Raw genomic sequence first — 26208 nt, 5'->3', positions numbered from 1 at the left:
CTACATATTTCTTCCTTTTTCAAGTTGGTTGAAATAAAAGAAAGTAACCTTCTACGTGTGTTGATCATTTATTATAGTGATACAAACTTGGTTACAATTTACATTGTTATGTAATTATTATGTGTAACAAGTAACTTATTTAATATTTTTTATTGATAAATGTTTCAGTTTCTTTAATAAAGTGGCAAGCTGGGGTTTGTTTAATTTATACAGTACGTGATATTTGGTAACACGGAAATATTTGTGAAAAAATAAATCGGCCACCATGAGCTGCGTGTGTGTTTAACAAAACAATTATTTATTTTATTATGGATAACAATCGGTGTGGGTGCATATTTAGCTAGTTTTTATATGCAAAATTGTAACTAAAATATTGTAATTTTTGTTTCATTTCATAAAATTCTATACTTCGGAAACTGTATAATCGACAGTACTAAAAATCTAATTTTTTGAATAATTAGACTAGTTGTGTATTTCCAAAATTATAAATAGTTAATAGTTGTAACAAAATATTGACTTTACAAAGCATTTAATTAATTATAATAAAAATGTACAGGCTGAGTTTAAAAAAAAACATAGTTTGAAATAATAATCAGAACAGAAATTTTTGCTTTGCTTCATATGTATATTTAACTTTTATTGAAAATGTTGCACATACGATTAAAAATATAAAAAAAGTGGTAAGGACAAAGTTGTAGAGAATTAAATTTTCTTCAAAAAAGTCCGCGACACCATACGTCTATCTTCAACGATTTCAGCCCTACAGACAGTTAAAGCTGCTTTAATGACAAAAACATTTTACTTGTACCGTTAAAGATAAAGATTTGTGGTAGAGATATGATAGAATTATCTGTATGTGATTTTTCTGTTTTACTTGTCATCACCTTCATTTAAATAAAGCAATTGTTTATTTCGTTGCTCTTAAATTGTAGACACGCTACTGAGACTATCAATCATTGAATGAGAGCAATGGATTGATCGGTTTTTTTAAACTGAACATAGGGCTATGTTAGGAGTTAAAAAATGTCTCTGTATGTAAATAGATGACAGTAAACTGGGCTTTTGTTTAAGAAGTATTGTCATATCTTTAAAAATAATGAAGCTATGGCTTAAAGCGTTTTTTATTATCCAGCTTGTTTAATACTAATATAATACAATGCAGGGTTAGTCACGAGAGGGTTATTTTTGAATTTGTTTTTGCCGCAACCCATTATACATATTGCAACAATTTTTTGATTTCAAATTTTGAAAATAATTATAACTAAATCCACGATAGCTGTTATTAGTCTTGTCTCTGTGACATTAAATCAAAAAAATCATCTCTCAAACGATGCGACATGTTTTGTTATCGTTTACCAGCCACTAGGCGCATTTTTAGAAGTCGATGGTAGACACTTCAAACACCTTTTACATTAACTTAACTTGTTAATTTACTTGTTAAATTTTGATTAAATATAGGTTATCTGTCAATCTAACATTTGTGGCAAATCTATCCAACTTACTTTGATTTGTAATTTTAAAGAAATAACATATTTAATTTAGCAGTTAGTGAGATTGGTATTGTTGGTTGCGGCAAAAAAAAAATCAGAAATAACCCTCCCGTGAATAACCCTGTATAGTACAGGTGCGCCAGAACTCGCGCCCTAGAGAAAAATACCATGTAAGGTAAGATACCATGAACATGAAAAAAATGTTAAAAAAAATCGATCTATAAAAATTTCGAAGTTATGAGAGTTTAAATTTTGCACTTTAGCTCTATTTATTTCTGTTGGAAAAATAATTTTCCAAGTTTTTTTTGCTACAGGCTATTAAACGAGGAAACAAGAAAGCTGTATCCTAAATTGTAACGCTGTTCAATGTTATTTTTGACTTTTATTGGCAAAATTTTTGTACCTACAAAATCATTAGTATCATTTAATAAACATAAAAAAATGTCAAACATCAACATTTTTTTAACATGTTCCTGGTATCTTATCTTACTTGAAATTTTTCTTTGGGGTGCGAGTTCTGGCGCACCCTGTATTATATTAATTTTGAAATAGTTTGTTTTTTATTTTTTAAAAACTTTAAACTTTGAAGATTTTTGGTTGTTCAGGAATAGGGGAAAAAATCTAGGGTTTGATGTTAGATGACTACTATATGAGCCCCTTGAGTACACTTCACTTTTTTAAGGAAAACAACCTGATTTTCAAGGTAACTCAAAAAGAGCAAAATTTATAAGGTCCCCTTAGAATACGTTTTTTTGATGATTTTGCCCTGTTTCTATAAGGTAGAAGGCATGCTATACAAACTTTTGTAGATAGGTTTGTTCAGCACAAGAGTTCAAATTTAATGATTCTAGAAATCAACCAAACCACAAATTGAACAAAATTTTAATAAAAAATTAAACATATAAGGCTCCTTCAGAACACTTTGTTTATTGAGCATTTTGACTTTGTTTTCAAAGGTATTTTTAAAAAAGCAAAACTATATGGGCTTGTTAAGCACACATCATTTTTTTGTCAGATCTACTCCGTTTTTCAAGGTACCTTTGTTTAAAGTTAAAATTCGCTTTTTTTACTAGTAGTTAGACGGTTTTATGTTACTTAAAACTCGATAATATTTTTGTAAATTATTGTATAAAAAATAGCGATGTTTTTACGTTTCTATTTTTTTAACAATTTTCCTATTTTTGTAAAAGGAATTTATGGCTCCTTTTTCACTATTTATTTTGTACCTAAATTGAGAAATTTCTAATTGATTACCTTGTGCTGATTCTATTCTGAAAAATATAGAGCATTCACTTTAGATAAATGCTTATAAGAAATTTTAGCCTTGATTTTACAGTATCAAAATGTCATGTTACCAAAACAATTACTTTTTTTTAATTGATAGTGCTTCAAACTACTTCAAACATTTTAAATCAATTATTCACCAAGGCTACATTATTTTCACAACACATTTTTAAAACATACATATTTTACGAAGCGGCATCTGCAATATTGTAAAAATATTCCAACGATCAATAAATCGTTACAAAATCTATACTTTAATTTATTCTTTCTCACAGATAGCATTATTAATTTAGTTAACTCGTAGACCAATCTATAAAGGAACTTGTGGTGTAAATTTTCCAAAAATAAATGAGTTAATTTCATTACTCTCTATACTACAGTATCACAGACAATTCCTAAAAAGGCTTCCTCCATAAATTAGTCATCATCATCGCTACAAAAATAATGTAAACCATACGCGAAAGTCATCCCCAATCCAAAAATAAATGCTGTTTTAAGCCAACTGAAACTAATCCCTCTTCGTTTTTTCGTAGCCGTTGAGAGAAACTCAGACTTTGACTTGGAATAAGGCGGATATCTCGCAAATTGTGTCAACTCGGCTACTTTTCCTAAACTTCTCATCAAAACACTCTTCTTATGCGTGAAAGTGTCAAATCCAAATTTTCCATGGTAGGCTCCCATCCCACTACACCCCACCCCTCCAAATGGCAAATTTTCAGTGCAAATGTGCATTATTGTGTCATTGATTGTAAGGGCCCCACTTGAAGTGTTATTCAAGAATAACTCCTTAACATCTTTGCGATTTGTGAAAACATAAAGGGCCAAAGGTTTGTCGCGCTTGTTGATAAAATTGATAGCCTCCAAAGGAGAATTTACAGTGATGATGGGGAGAATGGGACCGAAAATTTCTTCCTGCATTACTGGATCGTCAGGTTTAACATCAGTGAGGACCGTTGGAGCGATAATCCTAGTTCGGGGATCTCCAGTCCCCCCAATTACCACATTCGAACTTTTAATAAAATTTATAAGACGGTTATAGTGACGATCGAGGAGGATTTTGCTCAAATGTGGACTAACTTTAACATCATCACCATAAAACTCATCAAGAATTGTTCGAGCGGCTGTGAGAAACTTATCCTCAACTTCTTTAGAACAGAGAAGATAATCGGGCGAAATACAGGTTTGACCCGCATTCATGGTTTTCCCCCAAATAATCCGCCGTGTAGCTGTCAAAATATCCACAGATTCGTCCAAATAAACCGGGCTTTTGCCCCCCAGTTCAAGTGTGGTGGGGGTTAGGTGTTTGGCAGCTGCTTGATGGATGATTTTGCCGACGTTTGTAGACCCCGTGAAAAAAATATAGTCAAATTTGTATTTGAGGATTTCTGTTGTTGTCTCAATACCGCCCAACACCACTTGATAGCAATCCTTGTCTAAGTACCTGGGGAGGAATTTTGCGATGACTTTTGCCGATTCGGGGGCTAATTCAGAGGGTTTGAGGATGGCGCAGTTGCCGCCAGCGATAGCACCTAACACGTTTTTTGATAAGAAAAGTTTAAGTCTGTGGGATGGTACGAACCTATCAAGGGTCCTAAAAGGAGCATGAAGGGGTAGTTCCACGCACTCAAAATAAGGACCACTCCGTAGGGATCATGATAGATGTAGACTCCGTCGAGGAGGTTCAAAAGACTCCGTTCTGGGGCCACAGGTTTGGCCCATTCGGACAACTCAAAAAGTGTGTGTCTGAGGTCATGCTTGACCAAGTCTATCTCTCCCATGAAGACTTCCTGTCGGTGCTTCCGCAAGTCTTTATAAACCGCATCGCAGATTTCGTCTTCACACTCTTCAAGGAACTTTTCCAAAGCTTTCAGCTGTTGTTTGCGGAAATTGATCGGTTTGGATTTGCCACAACTGAAAGCCGTTTTCGCCGTATTGAAAACTTCCTCGAATGGTTTTTCGTTTTGTTTGGTGTCTTCTTCGATATCGACCACCACCGGATTGTAATATCCATTGAGTGGCTGTTTCGCTGGTAAGATAAGTTCACTTTCCACACGGGTCATTTCGCGAACTGGTTACCACGATCACTGAATGTGTTCTGGTTTCCTTAGTGCTAAGACAGGTATTTTAAAATTTCAACGCGCATGGACAAGACCCTTTCGGATTTCCTTGTTTCGTAATTGCAACGTTATTAAACGCTTACGAATAATTGATGATATTTCTGTTTCATTTTTAAATTGTGCCATCAGGTTCGAGATGGAAACGTACCAAGGAAAATGACCGGTTATTACAGTATAAAATGATTAGAAGGTGAATTTTATGTAATACACACACCTTTTAATCAAAACAGTTAGGAAACAATTTTCTCTCAATTCCGCATACAAAACTTGTTACGTCACAGCTTCTCCGAGGATGTGAATAATGAAAGTGAGCACAATTGAATTATTCGGGCAGGATTCAAGTTCAAGGTGAGAGAAATAAAACACCGGTATGCAAATAAGGGGATTCTTCTTTGTCAGCAATAACAACCGTGTTAAAAATTTATTAAACTTTAAACTGATCGATTGCGTTATAATAGATGTGCGATTAAAAACTGAATTATTGAAATCCGTCCAGTTTGACGTCATTGGAATTACATAAGAAAAAAATTCTTCATTCACATTGAGCAATTTTATCTGCGGTCATTAGACTCGTGTGTGTGTTTGAACACATTCTTTATTTGTACATAATACATAATTATCAGTTGAGAAAAAAATGAAGGATTTTGACCTTTCTAGTTGTTGAACTTGGTGATGAATGAATTTTTACACACGATCCTATTTTTTTTATAATTAATTGCCGGGTCAATTATTGAGTTTTCCGAGGTTTCTAAATTACGTTGCTTATCAAATTAAACCTCTTAAAATTTCGAAACAACTCCTTGATTTGATGGTAATTGAAATATAATAATTTTGTCCTTGTTGCAACTATTTTTTATTCTGCGAATTGCATAAATTTATTTAAGTCGATAAATAATGCAAAACAGTCTTCTTACAATGTGAGAAAATGCAGCCCATTGTATAGTAGTATTTTATTCGGAGGAAAAATGTTCGATATTAGTTCAGTATTGATTGCACCACAATTTTAATAGTAAAATACAAATATTATTTTTAGGACACTGTATTGCTAACTGGCGTTTATATAGTTAAAAACGAGTCTGGTGGATAAAATTTACCGGCCTGGTCCGGTAGTAGCCTATCTACCAGCCGATAAACTGACTACTGGACTCGTATAAACGCTAGTTAAATTTTTGTTTTCATGAATTTTTGCTTAACTTGAAAGTGATCGTTGCAGTATCGTAAAAAATATTATACATAAAAAAGGCTATGATCTAAGGATCATAACTGTAGGTATACATTTTGTTCAATTTTTATCAAAAAGTTTTTTTAGATAAGTTGCCATTTTGACAAAAGAAATCGTATAACTCCAACATAAAACAAAATTTCATACTCAAATCAGATCACAAGTTTTATAGCACTTATTAAAGTGTTATTTTATTAATTATTATTATTTTCAGAAAGTAAATTAAAAAATCGCTTGGTTTTTATACTTTTTATTCATTTCTATAAAGTAGTATTCTTTTAGTGTGCTGAAACCAACTATACTTGCGGAAATAAATTCCGAGTGAAAGGAAGATGAAGAGTATTACGTGAACGAAATGTGTTGAATAATAAGATTATTTGCTCTACCTACTTGAAATTAACATAGTATATTTTTGTTTTAAAATTTTACAACTGCTTCCCAAATTTGCAATATTCACCAGTACCCAATTTGAATATAAATCGGAAACATCAAAGCAATTTTGGCTTTCAGTCAATTTTGTGTTATTAGACAATATTACATTTCACATAAAACCTGTAAAAGGATACTTGACACATCTAAACACCTTTCAACGTCATTCACGATCTCTAGTTCTTTAGATGGTGTCATTTCACTTAGTGTTTCTTGGAGGAAAGGTTATAAACTCGTGTTATTCAATGCGGGATCGAATTTACGTGCGTTTTCTCGTCATAGCGACTCATAGAATTCCAGACGTTGGTATACAAAGAAAAATAATTCAATATTATACACAGCAGAACACGAAAATAGCACTCTTCCAATTTATTCATTGCGCAAATCCAGAAAATCGATGCTAAATTAGTTAGTCATGTTTCAACTCAGTCATAATCACATTTGGAAATATTCATTCACTTGTAAGACGATAAATTTAAATTTCCGTTCTTTTTGCAAGATCTTAATAAATTTTCTGGGCCACAAACATAAATTTTTTAATCGTAGACGTGATGGGAATTTACCAGCCATTCGTAGATAAAAGGGTTTGAATCATTAATAAGTGAGACTTGATAATAATTAAAGAAGACGTGTCGACTCTTGATTGTAGAGTAGATCACGAATGGTATGAATTTATTACAGTTGCGAATTATTTATGGTCAAGTACAATGCATTTCACAATAGAGTGTACACACGCGACTTTATTGTATGTATAATTAAATGAAATTAATTTTACGATTTTGGTTGTTTTTTTAATCAAAATATTTAATCTTGAATTTTTAAAACTCTAGCCATTAAAAGGAAATATGAACGTTATAAAAGTAGATCGATTCGGTGATTTACATACTTAACAGTCGCAATAAATTGTTTATTGCATGCTTAATTTATGGGAAAATGATGTCGTGATTTCTTGAGATTCTTTGTCACAAACGAGCCGCTTTAAAACACCTTTAGTGACTTAAAAATTTGCCTATTTCTAAGAAAAACAGTTGTATAAAAATAAAGTTTTTTCTTTATTTATCATACTTTCACCTTTGCTGAATCTGCAAATCACTTTTAACCCCCTTTGGGCCCGACTTCCATTTCAAAACAAGTGTCTGTCTGACAGGAAATGAACTCGCAGCCTAATGAAACATTTTCGACATCTGACCTTTTCAATCAATTTCCAATCAAATATTCACCGTAAAAAAGGCGTAAAAGCATTTTTTGAAAAGAGAATGACTTGCAGAAAGCTCCATTGAGTTGCCCTGACGTACATTAAAAATCAAAGTAAATGAAATATTTACTCCTTACCTTCAACCCCCTGGCCTCTATCACAGTCGCTGTAAGCCGACTCAAATTTTCGTTGTAGAGCAGCGACACAAGCAATTCTCCCAAATTCGACTTGATCTCTTGCGGCTCCTGTAAGTAAAAACCCGACCCTTAAAAACCACCACCGTTTCATCTTCTACACACCTTTTCCAAGTCCAATTTGAAAAGCTGCTGTTCGGTCCCGTCACCAATTTCCAAATCCTTGAGTGGAAACGTCACGTGTCCGATTTCGGATCTTCGTTTAGTCCTACTGCCGTCGATTACTGTCAGTTTTAGGGTGTGATCCGACATATCTTTCTGTGAGACCTGATATTTGTATGCAAAGTTGTTTGAGTTTCGGGAGCGATAAATACGTGACGTTGTACTTACTTGGAAGACCAAGGTTTCGTCAAAGTAGGGATTGCATGTCTTCTTCTTTTGTTTGGATTGTAAGTAACGTCTTTCGTCGGGCATTAAGTGCAAACTATAAGAGGCAAATGTCATAGGTCATTTTGTAAATATGGAACAAGTAATAGTTGGAAAACCTCTCAATTATGCAAACTTAAAGCACTGTTAATTTATACAAGACTTGAATTTTCTTGAGAGAAATAACAGTCTTTAAGGTCAATTCATAACGGAGATAAATTTGTGTCTATTATTCCACGTACGTTTTGATAACGCTTTCATAACGATTTTCTCTACTCTACAAAATTTAGCTTTCATATTAAAACCCTTTTATTCGAGGAGTCAAATGATATTAAGACAACTCCAAAAGTTAATTGTTCAGTCGAAGTCGTCTAAAGTAATTATTACATTTAGCTTTTCTCTTTGATTTACATATTTTGTGAGCAAATTGTATTGTAAGTTTCTTATAATGTTTTATTAAGGCAACAACAGCGCATATCCCCAAAAACAATACAATATTTACAAAACCTTGTTCATATGAAAATTGTTTCAACAATACATTTGAAATGCTTCTAAATCTATTAATTTATAAACTTTGTAAATCACATAAGTATTACTGTTGTTTTGAAAACCGGAAGGTTTAATTTATTTATATAGAAATTTAGGTATACTTATTATGATATAATTGTGATAACGAACACATTTCATAAAAACTCATAAACTTTTAAAGTTTAATTAAAGTAGCTCTTTGTTTTGAGTTCGGTACAAATAAAAACCAGTGAAAAAACACCAATGTAATATTTTTGGCATTTATTTAAGTTGTTTTTTTTTTTAATTTATTACACAAAAACTAAAACAGCTACTGGAAAGAAAAAAGTACAAGCTTCAAGGGTATAACAGTTTTTAATGTATAATTTTGTAAAGATTTAAATATTTTATATAGAATACTCTACTTTTTGTTTTTACACTAATAGATTGTTAAATTGTCTATTGAAAAATATACTTTTAAATGTCTTAAATCTCTTAGAAGTAAAATCAATAAATAAGGTGTTCCATTAAAATTTTTTAAGGTATTGAATATTGAATAACAAAATCAAAAAAATGAGGTGTTTTATTAAAAAAATTTAAGGTATTGAATATTGAATAACTTTAACAAACTTCATAATTTTTTATCTTTACAAACGCAACATACACAAAAATGTTATAGCCTTAAAGTTTGTGCAGAAAAAAATTTCTAGCCGTTTTACTTCTTGTGTAATAAATTTTTAGAAAGAGTATGACGACGTTACCGATTTCAATGCAAGCAAAATTGCCGCCCTAATCTGGCGTCCCGGGGCTATATCTTTAGTCCTGTGGTTAGGGTGGCCCTGAAGAAAATAAAAAAAACTTTTTCTACGATCCTAACAGAAATAAGTAAGTTTTTATACTTTAATTTCAGAAAGGAAAGTGGCTAATTACTTCCGAGGGAGGTACTTCCTTGGAAGGTAAAATTTTTACTATCATATATCAAAATTTCAAAAAAAAAAACCTCTTTTATAGAAACGGGAAAACATGCTGTTAGATTTAATGGCGATACTGGAATACTAAGAGAAATTATTAGTTTTGGTGTTTTTCTTGCTGGATTGGTCGTAGGAAAAATTATATGTATTAGACTGAAGGAAAGTGTCTTTTCCTCCCTTGATGGTTAGTGCTCTCGACAAGTCTCGGACAGTCTCCACCTGTGAGAGAAATGATACACTTTTCTTCTTTTGGAATACTATTACTTTATTGAATAGCAGAAAGGAAAACGGCAATAGTGGGAAAAAAATAAAATTTTTAATAAAGTGAAAAAAGAAATACTACATAATGCTTTTTAGTCTTTAAAAAATTTAAAGTCTGTCTTCTTTTGTAATCAATATAAAATCGCATCTTGGAATTATGGATGGTAAGTTACTGAATGATTTAACTTATTGATGAAATGAAGTCTTCAAGCTCCTAAAATTTTTAACCTTTCTTTTGGGATAAATAATCATTTCATAGGAACAATTATTATAATCATTTACAAAATTCAAACAAAAAATGATTAAATTCGGTAACAATTTTACACTCAGCTTTAATTTATTCTGTATTTTGCTGAAATAATCCGTAAAATATCTTGGAAAATATTTTTCATTTTAATTATCATGTACTTACCGCACAAAGGGATCGCAGCTATTGACCGTGCCAACCGTCCTCGACGGTAAATTCTTCGCCTTGAGCAAGGAGACCAATAACTTTTCCGTTGACGGTTCATACCTCAGCGAAAACCAAATCCTCCCAATATGTCCTTCAGGCCACTGAATCTCGTCTAAATCTAGCGTACTCTTATACAGAGCCGGCTCTATCACCCCCAAGCCGTAACAACCTAAGAAAGAAAATATGTTTATGAAAGAACTGTTTCGGGCGCAGGCAAGCGTAATTTTCAGCAAGGCTTACTGAAAGAATTCGATCTTTGATTCGAAACCGTGGGAAGCAGTAAACTTTCGGTGTCTACATCGGAATCATCCGGTTCAGTAAGGTCGCCCAGTGAGGTGCTCCTTAAAGGTGGAAGACTGAAATGGATCTCTTTCGTCCTATGTGAAAATTTATTATAACACAAACGCAAGGAAACATCAATTTCTTACAAAAACTGAGGCGCTGTTCCTTGCTGAGATGGATAAACAAGGATACTGGAAGCGGCGTGTTCCTCGTCAGCGTTTTTAGTTTTGCGACGACGAAGGAAAAATAAAATACCCACCGAAATAAATACAATCAGGACAATGCCGACAGCTACCGAGGAGTACAGGATTTCTGCAAAAAAAGAATATAAAAATATTTCAAATTTAAAAATTGATTCAAAAATATCATGCCAAGGTAATAGAAATAGAAATAGTAATAGAAAGACCTTCAATTACAAATTAGAATAATGTATTGTATTTATTTGTTTCAATCACTTGGATAATTTGCATGTACTGCAAAGGACTTAATAAAACGCCCACTTTCTCTTCCAACAAGAACAAAATTGCTCTGTTCCTGCACCCGATACAATAATTTTCACCGCAATTAATCCTCACACTATCCCCTAATTAAAATTTAATTCTGCCTTAGTGTCGAAACTCGAGTAGTCCACAATTTAACCTTGGCTTTTTATTTCGCTTGTAAATTGGATTGTTTTCTAACAGTCTCACGTGGCTTTTACCTGTAAAAATAGCCTCAGAATTGTTTTCATGCTACCAGTTGATAAATAATCTGTGCAGAAAACTCGCTTTTATTCCGAGAGAATTCTACAGCAACATGGTAATAAAACTTATCTGCCCACTCTTGCGACGTGGGATGGTTATAATTAAGGGACACAAATTGTTTGTCCCAATTTCTTTGAATTGCGAACGCAACGACCATGATTGCGTTTCATTTTTCAGGATTTATGCGATATGTTGGACCATAATACGCTCTCGTGACTAAATGGAATTAAAAGCCTCGAGATAAATTGCAAAAAAATCTGATTTGATTGCTAATGAATCAGTAAAACCTTCAATTAGAAAATGAAAATCTCCACAAAAAGGAAACGTTTTCTTTATAAAACTAACAAAATTATTGACAAGTTATATGAAATTTACTTATTACTTTGTTAAAATTGTATTTTGTTATTATTATTTGTTACTCCTAGTCTTTTACGAGTTTTTGTTTATTAGACATTTCAATTTAAATTATAGGAAATGGAAAATTGTAGTGAGTTGTGATTTTTAATTACAGCACTGGTTTGACGCTGCTTTATTTTGTTAAAAAAATAATTAAAATTTTATACACGTCAAAACAACACATCAGACACATGTTTGAACTTTGTGGAGCAACTGACTATAAGTGATCGAAACAAATTTAATTTTTTGTACTATCGGTGTCAAAAAAATGGAAACACCAACCACCAACATAAAGGATGTGTCAGAACTTGCACCCCAGAGAAAAATTTCAAGTAAGATAAGATGCCAGGAATATGGGAAAAATGTTTAAAAAATTCTATCTGTAAAAAAATGATATTTATTTTCTGACATTTGACGTTTGTTTTCTCTCTCTATTTAATGATACTGATGATCTTGTATAGATTTTTTTATAATCAATTAGTAAAGGTACAAAAATTTTGCCAATAAAAGCCACAAACAAGAAAGAGACAACAATGGTAAATGTCAAAGTAAAAGTGAAAAGCGCTTAGGCGAAAAAACAATGTTTTTACCCCTACTCTGAAAGGTAAAACTTTTACTTGTGTCAATTAGTAATAAACGCGTCATATTTCTGACGTTTGCGGATAAAACATATAGAAAAAATGCTGACTTTTACTTTTTGACATTTGACATTTTTTTATGTCTATTTAATGTTACTGATCATCTTTTATATATTTTTTCATAATTATTTAGTAAAGGTACAAAATTTTTGCCAATAAAAGCCACAAATAACGTTAAACAGAGTTACAATTTAGGATACAGCTTTTTTGTTTTCTCTTCTAAAAAAAAACAAAAAAACTTGAAAAATTATTTTTCCAACAGAAATAAATAGTCAAAGTATATAATTATATACAGGTTGTGTCAGAACTCGCACTCTAGAGAAAAATTTCAAGTAAATAAGATACCAGGAACGTGGAAAAAAATGATAAAAAATTTTATCTGTCAAAAAATTTTGCCATTTATTTTTTGACATTTGACATTTTTTTATGTCTATCTAATGATACTGATGATCTTATACAGGGTGAATATAAAGTATGGGACCAAGCGTTATATAAATAAAAGAAATATAAAAAATGTGATAGTATTTTGAGTACGAAACTTTATTTTGTTTTTGAATTATGCGATTTTTTTTGTCAAAATTGCAATTTATGTAAAAAAAATTTTTTTTTAAATTAACCATAAAGTAGATAGTTGTAATCCTTAATTACTTTTACGAGAAAAATGGTTTTATAGTGGGTTGCCATTTGAAAATTTTTTTTTTTTTGTAGAACTCAAAAACAAAAGAAAATTTCGAAAAATTTTATTCTTGATAAAACATCACATTTTTATAGCACTTTATCATTCATCAATTAGTTTTTCCAAAAAATAAATAGTTTAAACGAAAAACGTTTGGTTCCATACTTTTTATTCACCTGGTATGTGTTTTTTATAATTATTTAGTAAAGGTTCAAAAATTTTGCCAATAAAACCCACAAATAACATTACAGCTTCCTTCTTTCCTCTGCTAATAGTCTATTATAGCAAAAACACTTGGAAAATTATTTTTCCAACAGAAATAAATAGAGTCAAAGTACTCTCATAACTTCGAAATTTTTATAGATAGAATTTTTTTAACATTTTTTCCATATTCCTAGTATCTTACCATTTTTCTGACGCACCCTGTAGATCAAGTAGTATTCATTTTTTTTAAAGGTTTATTAAACTTGTGTAATCAAGTCTTTCTGGTTATGATTACATAGAGAAACGTCACCAAGTCAGTAGCGTTTCATGGGTTTTGAAGCATGTTAATTTGACGACTAGATTGGTAAAATTTATTTTCAATTTTAAATTAGGCGTACGTGTCACAATGTGTGTGAAATTGTCATAGAAAATATTGCAGATTTGTTTAATTACTAAGGTAGAACAGTTGATCTCCTCTTATTTAATAAATATTGCACGCCTATGAAACAATGACATAAAAAGACAGTTTAAAAAAACAGAAAAATTGGTGTTTACATTTTTTTGGCGTCGGTAGTACCTAAAATTGTCACTTGTGTGACACAAAGTGTGTTCAATTGGTACGATATATTACTGTTACTGTCTGTATAGTTTGTTGTGTTTGCTGTATTTCCTCGTGGTTTGTTAACATCAAATCCGACAGGTAATTAACCCAGATTATAACTAAGTTGCCCCATTTTTCGTGGCTACCAGTCCTTGAATAATTACAAGCTTCCGTCAATTCCGGGGAATTAATTACAACGTCCCTTGTCAAACCGGGCCGTCCCGGGACTTCGAAAAGCTCCTTTCGCATAAATTCGAGTCGTTATCGCGTATTTTCCCCGGCGCATCCACCATAAATATTTACCGTGTCGTTGCAATTCGCCGGGAGTTTGTTCCGACACCACGTACTCCTTGAAGGTCTCTCCTGTTGGTGACGATTGGATGTCTCCCGGTGGGGTCTCCGACGACCGCACGCTCCGCAGGATTGCCAATTTGTCAGCGTACCATTGTTGATCCTTGCGCCAAGTGCTCAGCAGTTTACGTTTCCACAATTGATTTTCCATTATAGTGCGTTGGGGCGGTCGGGGATTCACATATTTATTCTGGAACAGGAACAGGATTTGATCTAAAAATGAGGATATTTCTCTCCTATAAAGGCTTTGTTTTAACCTAAGTAATTTTTTAAAACTTTTTTGTCAACTTTATTATTTACATAAAAGCATAACTAAATACATAAAATGTCATAACGGTCTCTAAAGTGGTGAAAAAATATGAAATTAACTGGCTTGAAACTTGAAAGTATTATTATTTACAAGAGAAACTACTTCTCGTTGTGATTATATGCACAACCAACATTACTTTCGAGTAACCGGTTGCATAATTTATAACTATTAAAATAATTATTATGAAACTGGGACATATTGTGCGTAATTAGCTTCTGGTGGTAATTATCCAAGTATTAAATTTGTATTTGTTGATTCAAGTAACTAATATTCACGCAAACCCTTTCTTGATTACTGGATTTAACAAAAAGTTATCGAAAAGTTTGAGCTTTCGTCTTTCGACAAGAATTAATTTCAAGTCAATTAAGTGATTAATGAATAATTGAGTCAAACTTTATAAAACATTGAATAAGTTAAATTAGCGAGAAATTCTTAATACTTGAAAAGTAAACAAAGAAATCAGTGCATTTATCAGTTTGGAAAGCAGTGAGTTTTCTTGTTTCTGACAGGCTTATTTATTAAAATAAATTAATCACTTTTAATAGTTTTAATTGATCCCGAGTTTTTGTAACAAGTTATAGAAATCTCAGATTTGGGTAGAAATATCCAATATTTTTTCCTTTGAAATCACATTCACAGTAATTTTATTTTTTGTGCTGTATAGAAAGTGGTGATTCTGGGTACCACTAAATTTAAATTGGTTTCAAAAAATTGAAACAAATATTTTGTTGAAAATTTCAAGATCACGCTTCGTTTCATCCATTTCTCCTCTTTTTTACTCTATATTATTAAACAGTACGACGCTCTTAAGGTGTGGTTGTCGGCAAATTCTGTAATAAATTACGTAACATAACTGCACACAAGTCATAATAATTTTCAATTAGAATGCGATCGCAAAAAGTGACCAATACTTTCTCAACGCTGTTTTTATTAAAAATAATTCAATCTTCGAGTTTAAATTTAAACCTTTCTCTCCTCGCTGCAAACAAAGTCGTGAAAAATTAAACTTTTGCACTTTTGCTGGGGTATTGATTGGAGTGACGTGTAAATTTTCGTCGGTGCCTCAAAAAGGCAACAGTTTTAATTTCTTTAAAATCACGTAGGTATTGAACTTGCTTGACTTCTCAACTTTTCTCAAGTTTACTCAAAAAGGTCTTTTTAGTGCTAATGCCCAAAAAACTTGAATAAATGGAGGAATTCTGTCAAACTTTATCTATAATATTCCGTTTATCATCTTGGCACGTGCAAGAAACGTTTTGCATGTGAATAATTCGTCTGTGGTAAAAGGTAAAACGATAAGTTCTAGCACGTTTTGTGCAATTTTCTCAGAGAGAAATGAGTGCGGTTTTGTGTAATGTGTGATTATGTACTTTCATCAATCAATAGACGGCATTGAACTTGGATAAAAGCAGTTTCTCTCTCCACGTTTTGATTAAATTAGACGGATATTTTATTTTATCTAAAGCCTAATCAGTCTTCATATACCTCACCTGTCAAAAAGAGGAAACCTGGTTCAAACTTTATGGAGAGGAAATTCGCTAAATTCGGATGAGAGCATCGTGATTACCAAAAGTGACATGAAGTAACCGCATAACGGTTTAAATTTTTACTTTACCCACTTTTTCTTTCCCACAATTAATTTAAGAATTTTCAGCAAGCGTTAAAGTTTGGGAAAGCGAGGATTTGTGATTAATTTTCTGATTAGGAATTTGCGCCACTTTGAAACTTACCGTTAATAATATACTTATACTTATTCTCAGATTTCATTGATTTATGTGTGTAGAGATTTTTAGGAATTTTAATTCGACACGCGATCGTTTGACTTTCTTCTTCTTTAATTGGCCATCATTTTGCAGAATATTCTTCACAAATACCATTTATGTTTAATAAGTTCTTCAGTAAATGCCAAAATTTTCATCTTTTGTCTATTATTTAAAAGCATCAAAATAAAGTAATTTACAAAATTTACTAATCAAATAAATGAACCAATAAACTTACTTTAGTTTTATGTATCTACAATTAATTTGCTAAGTTGTTTTTTTAACGTACTTATGTTATAAAACTGCATTCTACAATAATACGTAAGTAAGTACATTTTGCATTTTTTTTGAATCATTTTGTATTTTTCCAGTGACATTTTATTTAAATTTCGTCTATCATATTATTGATATTTAAAAGAAAGTCTGAAACAGTGTTTAAATTATTTTTTTTAAGTATAGACATTTCATTAACATTATTTTTGTGTAAATTAAACCAGGAATGCCTTAGAAATCGCAGAATTGCCAACATGCGATGGTGGTGTAATGGTCAGCATAGTTGCCTTCCAAGCAGTTGATCCGGGTTCGATTCCCGGCCATCGCATACTTTTTTTTTCAATTCTCGTTTATGATTATTGATTTTGATTTCTCCATTAATGTGGTTAAGTATTTTAACCTACCTTAAGTAACTGAAAAAGTAAAAAAAAAATATTGTAATACAAGGTTTTTTTTATATTTTATTTTATTTGTATTTAATTGTACTTACTACAAATAAAATAGTTGTTGTTTTGTTGCTCAAATGCAACAGTGTTTTTAACCCCTGAAATAAATTCCAGGTTCCGGAGACAATAAACCAGATTACTGGATTTATGAGACTATATTTTATGAGATTATATTTTTTATCTACGATCATTCAATAATACGTTTATTATTTACGTAACTATAAATACATTATGGTACTCATAATTTGCACCTATCATAAGTCACAGTTTCGTCAATATTGTTGTTGGTTGTCAGTGTTACATCCGTCATCATAAGTAACAGATCTGTCATTATAACGAATATAAATTTTGTAAATGGAAGGTGTTTTATTCAAAAAGATCGTAGATAAAACGTCGTATTCTACTCGCATATAATAGCTACGTCTACGATTCGTTTTTTAGACATCACCTTCGTGAATAGCCATCATTATATGCTCGTTGAATAATATACTATTATTAAATGGTGACTTTTATTTTTTATCATTCATGTAAAATCTCATTTATTCAAAATTTATTACAAACAACCTTTGTGTTGTTTGTGATATTATTTTTTCAGAGAAACATCCAGAGAAATTCTCTTTTGTATTTTAGTGCAAGAATACGGGGAAATAAACACGGATTAAATAACAACAATATTTATTAACTATCTACAACAGTTTTGATTTTCATTAAATTAAATAGGAGCATAATAATACAATCTTTTACTTGGATCTTTTACAAAAAACGGCTTTTTTGTCGTTGTTGTTTTCTCTTCAGACCCTTCGTAGTCATAATCTACAGCCACGTCGTCTTCATTTTTATTTTCTTCACCCTCTTCCACAATTTCAGTGTCATCAATTTTAACCTCCATCAACTGATTGACTTTTTTTGGTAGTTTGGGATCAGTGTAAAAGGCTGCAGGTTTTTGAACAATATCAGTCAGTCTTCTAACATTATGTGTTTTTTTCGATTCACTTTCTTCGGTTTCTTTTCTATAGTTACCACCGTGTTTCTTTGTTTCATCGTATTTTTGAACTACTTCAACACTGTCAATTTTTCTGGGTTCTTTTGTCTGGTTTGATTTTTTTTCGTAACCGACTACACGAGACGAGTCGATTCGATCGATTGGTTCGGATTGGTGTCTTCTGCGGACGACTTTAACATTCACTGTTTCTTGTGTTTCCGTTTCCGGTAGTTCTGTTGTTGGTTTAGTGACCCTTATTCTTGTCCGTTGTCTTCTCGGAAAAGTCCTTCGTGGTTTGTCGTGTTGTACTTGAGGTGATTCTGTTACGGTACTTCTCGCAGTACTACGGACAGTAGCTTGAGTTGTAGCCCTCTGAGTAGGTCTTCTGCTTCCTCGAGTTTTAGTCCGTGTTCGGACTCTTCTAGTAGTGGTGGTACTTGAAGGTACTTCTGTTGTTGTTGTACTTGGCTCAACATCTTCGTGCTTACTCTCACTCATCACAGGATTGATTTCAGTCCCTTCGTCTGAATTTCTGTCTTCCATTATCGGTACTTCACTAGTATGTTTAACATTTTCCAGGAGTTGGTCAGAATTATACCTACTGCTCATATTATGTCGAGTTGATGGATTAGACCGTTCAATTGTCTTGTATTTAGAATAATCAATTGAAGTCCGAGGACTGTACGTTTTAACTTTAGGCAAATACTCAGTTATGTCAAAAATCTGGAAATTGGAACCACCAAGTTGACCCCCAGGTGAATTCTGAACGTTTTCTACTTGACTTTCTTGTTCTTCCTCTTCCGGTGTTTCGGTCGTAGTCATAGTCTTTGCCTTCACCTTTTTTTCATCTTCGATAGTTTTATAAGTGGAATCGGTCCTAACTTTGGCTAAAATACTTAAAAATTCGGGTGGGTCTGTCGAAATCGGTTTCCTTGTTGTGGTCGTTGTTGTTACATCTTCTGCTTCTTTTTCCGTGGTTGGAGGATCAGTAATTTCCTGATATTTTGGATCACTTTTTAGCTTTTTCACGAAATCGACATACGAAGGGCCTGTGTATTCTTCAAATTTTGGTGTGGTGATTGAATTCCGTCTTGTAGGTTTCGGAAGCGGTGCTTCTGTAACTTCAATGTATTCTTCTTCTGGTGCTTCTGTTTCGACTTTATCGTACACAATGCGTCCGGTTTTTTCATCGTAGTGATAATTTTTGGGACGATGAGGGACATAATCGTCGTCTTCTTCAACTTTGACTTCCGTATCGTCCTCAAGATCAATCGGTTTATTTCGGTTTCTTACAACTTCCGAATATGAAGGTCTTTGCGCACTCCTTTTACCCCTTCGCAGATAACTGTGCTTTCTTTTACTATGAGAACGGCGCGTTTTGAAATCAGAATATAAGTAAACTTTTTGTTTGAAAGATGGTGGTTTCATTCCAACGACATAAAAATTATTCATTTTGATTTCTTCAACTATTCTAGGAGTGAAAATCGTTTTGTAGCGACTAGGATCTGGAGGCATCAAACCTACAACTTTTTCAGTCGTATCTTCCAGTTCTTCCTCCTCTTCTTCCTCTTCAGTCGCAATTCTTGTATTTCCAGAATATGGTTCTGATGTTGTCGACGTTGTCAATTTTCTATTCACTTTCAAAAGTTCAAGGTTCTCATATTGTCCCCTTTCTCTATTTGTCAGTTCATCTTTATGTTTATACGACGAATATCTAATCTTCCCTCTTGGTGCCACAGTGGTTGAACTTAAATAAAAACCGTTTTTATCGTCAACATTGTCTAAATCATCGTTCTCAGGGAGAGGAACTTTTTGATAATTCTCAACAACATTTAATTTGACTCCAATTCGACTTGACGAAGATGCAGCAATTTGTTGCGGGTCTTTACTCGAATTTTTGATATTATTGATAACGTCGGCAAAGACATTAAGTTGTTCATCTGGTTTTATCTCATGTTTGTAATGTACTTCACTTTTGACGTTCTGTTTTGGTACTGAAGTACTAGTCCGGATAATGCGATTTAAATAATTGTAGGAATGAGTCGGAATGTATTTATTGATATCGAAAATGTGGTGATAAGGCCTTTTGCGTCTTTGTAGAGATGGTGGTTTCGCTTTTAAACGCCTTCTCCTATTCCTCAAGGCTTGACTCTCTGGAGCTGTTTCTTCACTAGTGTTAATAGTTGTGTCCGTAATTCCGGTCACTTCCTCTATACTTTTACTCTGACGATGATTTGGTGGAAATACTGTTGAAGTAACATCCGTATCCATTTTTTCCTGATAAGGCAAATGGTCTAACAGTTCGATTTGATGATAAATATGTTTCGGTTTCAAATCGATTGTATATTTAGGAGTTGTAATAATCGAAATTGTTGCTGCTTCAGTCTGGTTTTCCACAATGTCGGGTTTCGGGGTCACAATTTCCAATTTCAGAACTTTTTGAACTTCTGTTGTTACTTCCACCTTCGGCTTTTGAAACTGTCCGATGACATCACTCAGAATATTAACTCCTAAATGATTGTCATCTTTTTGCTTCAATTCTTTGCGAACTGAAATTTTTGACGAATAGCTCCTTTTTTCTTCAAACGGAATTTCGTTGGGTTTCACATCAATACTTGTCGCTTTGCTGAACACGTTAAAAAGTGGAATTACAGGTCCAATATCTTTTTCTTTAAAAAACGGACTATCTAGAGGATTTTCACCGAAATATTTCACTTTGAAACAGTCGATTTTATCCCCGAGATTTCTCAGTCGTGGTGTTTGAGGCAAGGCTTGCACGTCTGATGCTTCTTCAGCATTTTCAGGATCATCGCTGACATTTTTTACCCTAGCAGGAATTGGATCTACATTACTTTGGACTTCCTCACATTCAATCTTATCAGCTTGGTTGTAAAATGCAAAATCGTCTTCAGTTTTCTTCGGTATGTTATCAAGATCTTCAGCGTAACGCAGTGGAGAGTAGGGGTTTATTCTTTTATCGTTATAATAAGGGTATTTCGGTTTTTCCTTAATTTTTGGGGATTTTGGTATATCGTGTTTGATTTTATCGATAAAGTCGGTGTCGATCTCAATTTTTGGATATTCATTAGCGTAGCGTTTGAATCTTCTTCGGAAATGTTTCCTCATCACACTTTCCATAGACATCATTTCAGGAATTTGTGTCGTATCATTAATTTTATCATATTTGTACATCTTGGGCACAATTTTAACATATTTATGAGTTGTGGTTCCATTTTCAGGACTTGCCAAAACTTTAATCTCACTCAAAATTTCCAATTCGGTCTTGTCTCCATCTTGGTCTTTCAGCGACGCCGTTTGGATTTCTTCAGTCTTCAAAAAGTTATCTTTCTTTATTTTGATAGGTTTATTGACAGTTTTATGTTGCGAACCTGCAGTTTGACTGTCATCTTCGGATTTCTCCTCTTCTTCTTTTTTCTTCCGGCGTTGTTTTTCTTTTTCTATTTCTTTATCAAACTCGGCAAAACCTTCATCTTGCTCAGCCGTTTTCTCATGACCGGCGTGATCATAAGCAATATCTTCATACCCTTCTTCAGTATAAACAGTCTGAATTTTTGAATCTTTAATGACTTCTCGCAACCTAGGATCTTCGACAAGTCTTGGAAGATGTTCTTCGGATTCACTTCGTCTTACTTGTGTATAAAGTTTTATTGGAACAAATCCTTGCTCTTGTTCTTCTTCATCATCACCTTCCGTATCTTCTTCTTCTTCTTCTTCCTCAACTTCCTGCTTTGGTCGCCTGTATTCCCCCAATTTGTGTTTCTGTGGGAATTGGTCAATATTGTCCCTAAATTGTTCTTTTTGCCTATCAAATAGTTTCTTATTTTGCTCGAAAATTTCATAACCGTCTGGTCTGACATCTTCAGAGTCATCTTCAAGTTTTTTGAATTTGTGATTGCTGATAAACGGTCGGTGTTTTATCCCTTTTTTGGCCCATTGCCCTTCTCCTGGATAAATCGGTCGTGTTGGTACGTCTGGTACCGCTTCATATTCATTTTTTGGTGTTTCCTTGTGTATATGTCGCTCTTTTACTGTCTCTGTGTCATAACTAGGTTCATGTGTTTTATCGTCTCGATAATTCTTATAAAGTGGTGATTTTTTCTTATATTCATTTTTTCGTATAAAAGGTTCTTTGAAGTTTTTCAAATCTTGTTGAAACATATAAGCTGGGAAAACTGGTGTCCAGTCATTGGTCGTGGCGCTGGCCTTGAATTCTGTCTTCGGTCCGCTCCTTTTGAGGTTAGGATGTCGTTGTATCCGAGGTTGATATTTCTGCCTACTGTTGATTTTATTATGTTGTATTTGAATAACATGTGGTCTTGTTCGATAACCAATTTCACTTCCAACACTCGGTCGAACTGTCGTCCTGAATTTATGCACGTGCTGTAGATTTTGTTTCTTAGGCCACGATGGCGGAACTCGGATGGCTGATGTTACAGTAAACACACCGATTATTATCACGGTAATTAACTTCATTTTAGAAAGCGTCACGTTAATTTCAAGTTCATTATTAACCGGGACACAAGTTCACTGTATTCGCACCCTAGGAATCCAGCATGGCGGCGGGCACCCTAATGGCGGATCTGGAACGATTCGGTTGTAGTTTGAGGCGAAAGTTTTCGAAGGAAATTATTCGGATGGTGATTTGAGAAAATTTTACGGTCAATTTGTATAATTTATTATTCATGCGAGAAGTTGGTAATATAATATGCTTTTTAGTTTCGTAATTGATTCGATTCGAAGTGACTTGAATGTTTAAGTGCTTTTTAAATGATTTAATTAGTCACAGGAATGAGTTTTGACCGGTCAGTATATCGTGTTTTTAATTAAGTTGCGGTAAAACAATTTAACGCATAACGCGCTCTTGTGCAGCAGCCCATTACTAAAAATAACCCAGTTAAACGAAATCATTAATAACCACTGCAATTGACCGCAAAATTTGCAATAAACGAATAAGAATAATTACAATTAGTTTAGAATTTTGTAATAATTTCCATAAATTGGTTTGAAACAAAAATGAAGATGCTCGGTTCACCGGAAGACAAATTGCGTATTTTTTATCCGAATAATTTCCTGATGTTTCATCGACCACCCACCTCACTACTGATTGCATCAATCTTCGGAGCACTTCCAAAACGTTGCAAACTATCACTTTCACGTCGTGTCACATAATAAACCGGCCGCTGCGGCTAGCTATGGTGAGAATGAGAAGTTTATTCTAAAGTAGTGGTTTATGTAGGTTCACGGTCTACTTGGAGGAAATGTAAAGTCGACAAAAAGCCTTTAAGCGAGTTTAGTTTATGTGGAACGGTAGCTCAGTGAGGTGAAAGTGACTCTGTAATAATAATTTATCACTAATGATTCGTCCCGATCAGCAGGAGATGGGCCTAATGAACACAATCTCGTCGCTTTTTTTCATTAAGAACTATCATTGTCGTATTAGAAATGTATTTTGTTGGAGTCGTTGACAACGTAGCAATTGGGTGCTACTTTTGCTTTCTATTCAGTCACGCTACATTAGATTATGGATTGTTTCCTGTTAAATAAAAAGTGGTGATGCAGGACTGGGTGCTCTCGAACAAGGGAACAATGCAATAAAGACGAATGAAAACACCTGAGAGCAACGTGATTTTGATCGAAAAATATTTTATTCTGGGGACTTGACTGGTCCTTTGACATTTAGATTGTTTGGATGCGACGAAATGTGACAAACGCAACGTTTTTCTGGATTAGTGGGCGATTATCCAGGAGGATGGTTTCAAAATAAGTCGTTCATTCGTTAAACTTGAATTTGTATCCAGCTTTTAATTTCTGACTTTAGTTAATTTCAATAAAAGTCAAACGAAGCTTTTGTCTTAATTTTTTACACAATGACAAACTAAGATTCTGAGTTTGTTTTTCCCCTTGCTTTCACAATAAATTAACATTTTTTATAAAATCTAAAACCTCTGGAGATAAGTACCTACTCTTGTTTTTCCCTCCAGAATCGTTGTTTTGATACACTTCAAAAATATATTTTTTCTTTAATGAAGGAAATACATATTTTGAAGTTGCATACTTAAATGAGTTGCCAAAATTTAGTTTGTTAAACAAAACTGTTGGCGTTCTTTATAAAGCCTCTTCGTAAAAACGATTTTTTCCTGATTTTGATCAGCATGTAAGATTTGATTATATCGTGTGACACATCGTTGTAATCAGGAAAAAAAAACTTTACAAAAATGTAAAACTCCATTATGGCACCCATAAGAAAATCCAAAGTTGAATGTTGTAATCTGCATTTTACATGTCCGAATAGGGAATCTCCGAAACTAAGAGGTTTAGTCAAAAACGAGTAATACATTCTGGGGCTCATTTTTTGAGGAAATAATATTGGTTAAAACCGCATCCCGCTATCGTCTTTTGTTATCGACTTATAGACAAAAATTGACATTTTATTGAAATCTAAAAAAATTCATATCTTCGCTATTATAGAAGACACAGATTTGAAATAAAAACATTATACAGGCATTTTTTTACGTAGAATTTAATAATGTAGTTAACAATTTTTTTCAGTTGTTTGTTTAGCCATAATAAAATAAACTTCTATTTTTTTATATGGGAATCATAGATGGCTATGTCATTTTTAAAAAGCTTGTTTTTTTCTTATCTAAAAAATATATATTTGTAATAAATTATTATAATACATTTTTAGCAAAAAATTATCTTTGATTTTTGTTCACAGTTGGCCATGGAAAAATGTTGCATCTTCAACTATAAGGATTTAAACTATATTATTCAACCAGTGTCACTACTGAAGGAGTTTTCTAAGTACTAAGTAATGAAAAAAATGCAAAATAAATCGTAAATCAACTTATTGGCCACTAATAATATTTCTTTGTTTTTAAACAAGCTAACATTACCATTGTACTTTCTAGTGATGTAAAAAAAGCCGCTTTAATTCTTCAATAAAATATATTTTATATCACAAAAATGACGATATGGTTATTCAAATAGTCAAATTCCGTCTATGTGGAACGTTATCCTATACTTCCATTAGATCATCAAAAAAATGTTTTTTCTAATTGTGTTGACTGTTGGCACATTTGTTTTTCCTATTTTTGGATTTTTTAAAAGTATGTAATAATTGTGTTCTGAGGCATATTTGTTCAATACTTCTACGGTATCGTATTTTTTAAATTTTTATAATTTTATCTATTTTTTTCATCTATTTTACAGTTCACAAAATTCTTATTGATTATTATTTACACATTTGGAGTGAAATAGTTTTTCCATGGCCAACTATTATCAAACAAAATATGTATTTTATTTTCAAAGTATAATTATAAAACATATTCTGTTACAAATATATATTTTTTAGATTAGAAAAAATTAAGTTTTTCAAAATATTCATAGCCGCCTATGATTTCCATTTAAAAAAAATACAAGTTTATTTTATTACGGCTAAACCAATAACTCAAAAAAATGTTAACTACATTATTAAATTCCTCGTAAAAAAGTGCCTGTATAATGTCTTTATTTCAAATCCGTAACGAAGATATGATTGTTTTTAGATTTCGCCAAAATGTCAACTTTTGTATGTAAGTCGAAAACAAAAGACGATAGCGGGATGTGGTTTTAACCAATATTATTTTCTCAAAAATGAGCCCTAGAATGTATCACTCGTTTTTAGCTAAACATCTTAGTTTCGGAGATTCCCTAGATTCCCTATATTCTAGAACCGCCTGGGAAAATACCATGACAGATTTAGATTCCTTGTAAAAAAGCTTCAAGAACGTCCAAACCAAAAGGTTTTCGCTTGATAAAATACAATTTTTTTCCAGTAATTCAAAAACTAGAATTGACATCAAATTTTCTTTCAGATAATTGTTCAACATTAAATGCACAACTTTGCCTTAATTTAACCGACCTTTTATCTCTTATAATATTTGAGGTCCTCATGGTGGAGCTCGAAAAACGGGCACCCCTGTATATACATAATTTTCCGTCTACATAGATATTTCGTCTTTTTTAAGTTAGAATTTAGAATAGATTTGCTGGT

The 26208-nt window shown here is 32.7% G+C and overlaps 3 protein-coding genes and 1 non-coding gene across 4 annotated transcripts in view; 1 reads left to right on the top strand and 3 right to left on the bottom strand.

The window, feature by feature from the left end:
* LOC123004322 (synaptotagmin-15-like) overlaps window positions 1-26208 on the bottom strand; it is a 46442-nt gene that overhangs the window by 15560 nt on the left and 4674 nt on the right. Inside the window, exons 2-8 of the mRNA XM_044397521.1 lie at window positions 14334-14571; window positions 10919-11084; window positions 10731-10867; window positions 10449-10659; window positions 8262-8355; window positions 8037-8198; window positions 7875-7982 (exon numbers count right to left, since the gene is read on the bottom strand). Coding sequence (XP_044253456.1) covers window positions 7875-7982; window positions 8037-8198; window positions 8262-8355; window positions 10449-10659; window positions 10731-10867; window positions 10919-11084; window positions 14334-14532 — 1077 coding nt within the window. The 5' untranslated portion in view covers window positions 14533-14571. The remainder of the gene's footprint in view (window positions 1-7874; window positions 7983-8036; window positions 8199-8261; window positions 8356-10448; window positions 10660-10730; window positions 10868-10918; window positions 11085-14333; window positions 14572-26208) is intronic.
* On the bottom strand, window positions 1968-4855 carry LOC123004319 (aldehyde dehydrogenase, dimeric NADP-preferring-like). Its single transcript, XM_044397517.1, has 2 exons — window positions 4354-4855; window positions 1968-4303 (listed from the first exon to the last, which is right to left on the bottom strand). Exons 1-2 carry the CDS (start codon window positions 4832-4834, stop codon window positions 3192-3194), a joined length of 1593 nt encoding a protein of 530 aa, XP_044253452.1. The 5' UTR covers window positions 4835-4855; the 3' UTR covers window positions 1968-3191.
* Window positions 16981-17052, top strand: Trnag-ucc. Its single transcript has one exon. It is a non-coding gene; the product is annotated as a tRNA-Gly (tRNA).
* On the bottom strand, window positions 17829-23412 carry LOC123004318 (titin-like). The gene is made up of 2 exons (XM_044397515.1): window positions 23267-23412; window positions 17829-22753 (listed from the first exon to the last, which is right to left on the bottom strand). The coding sequence occupies exon 2, from the start codon at window positions 22644-22646 to the stop codon at window positions 17883-17885; it is 4764 nt and encodes a 1587-aa protein (XP_044253450.1). The 5' UTR covers window positions 22647-22753; window positions 23267-23412; the 3' UTR covers window positions 17829-17882.

Source organism: Tribolium madens, unplaced genomic scaffold (assembly GCF_015345945.1).
Source record: "Tribolium madens isolate multiple individuals breed KSU strain unplaced genomic scaffold, Tmad_KSU_1.1 Scaffold_1;HRSCAF=32;Tcas5.2_LG8, whole genome shotgun sequence".
In the NCBI taxonomy this organism is placed as follows: Eukaryota; Metazoa; Arthropoda; class Insecta; order Coleoptera; family Tenebrionidae; genus Tribolium; species Tribolium madens.
This window is presented reverse-complemented; position numbering and strand designations above follow the sequence as displayed.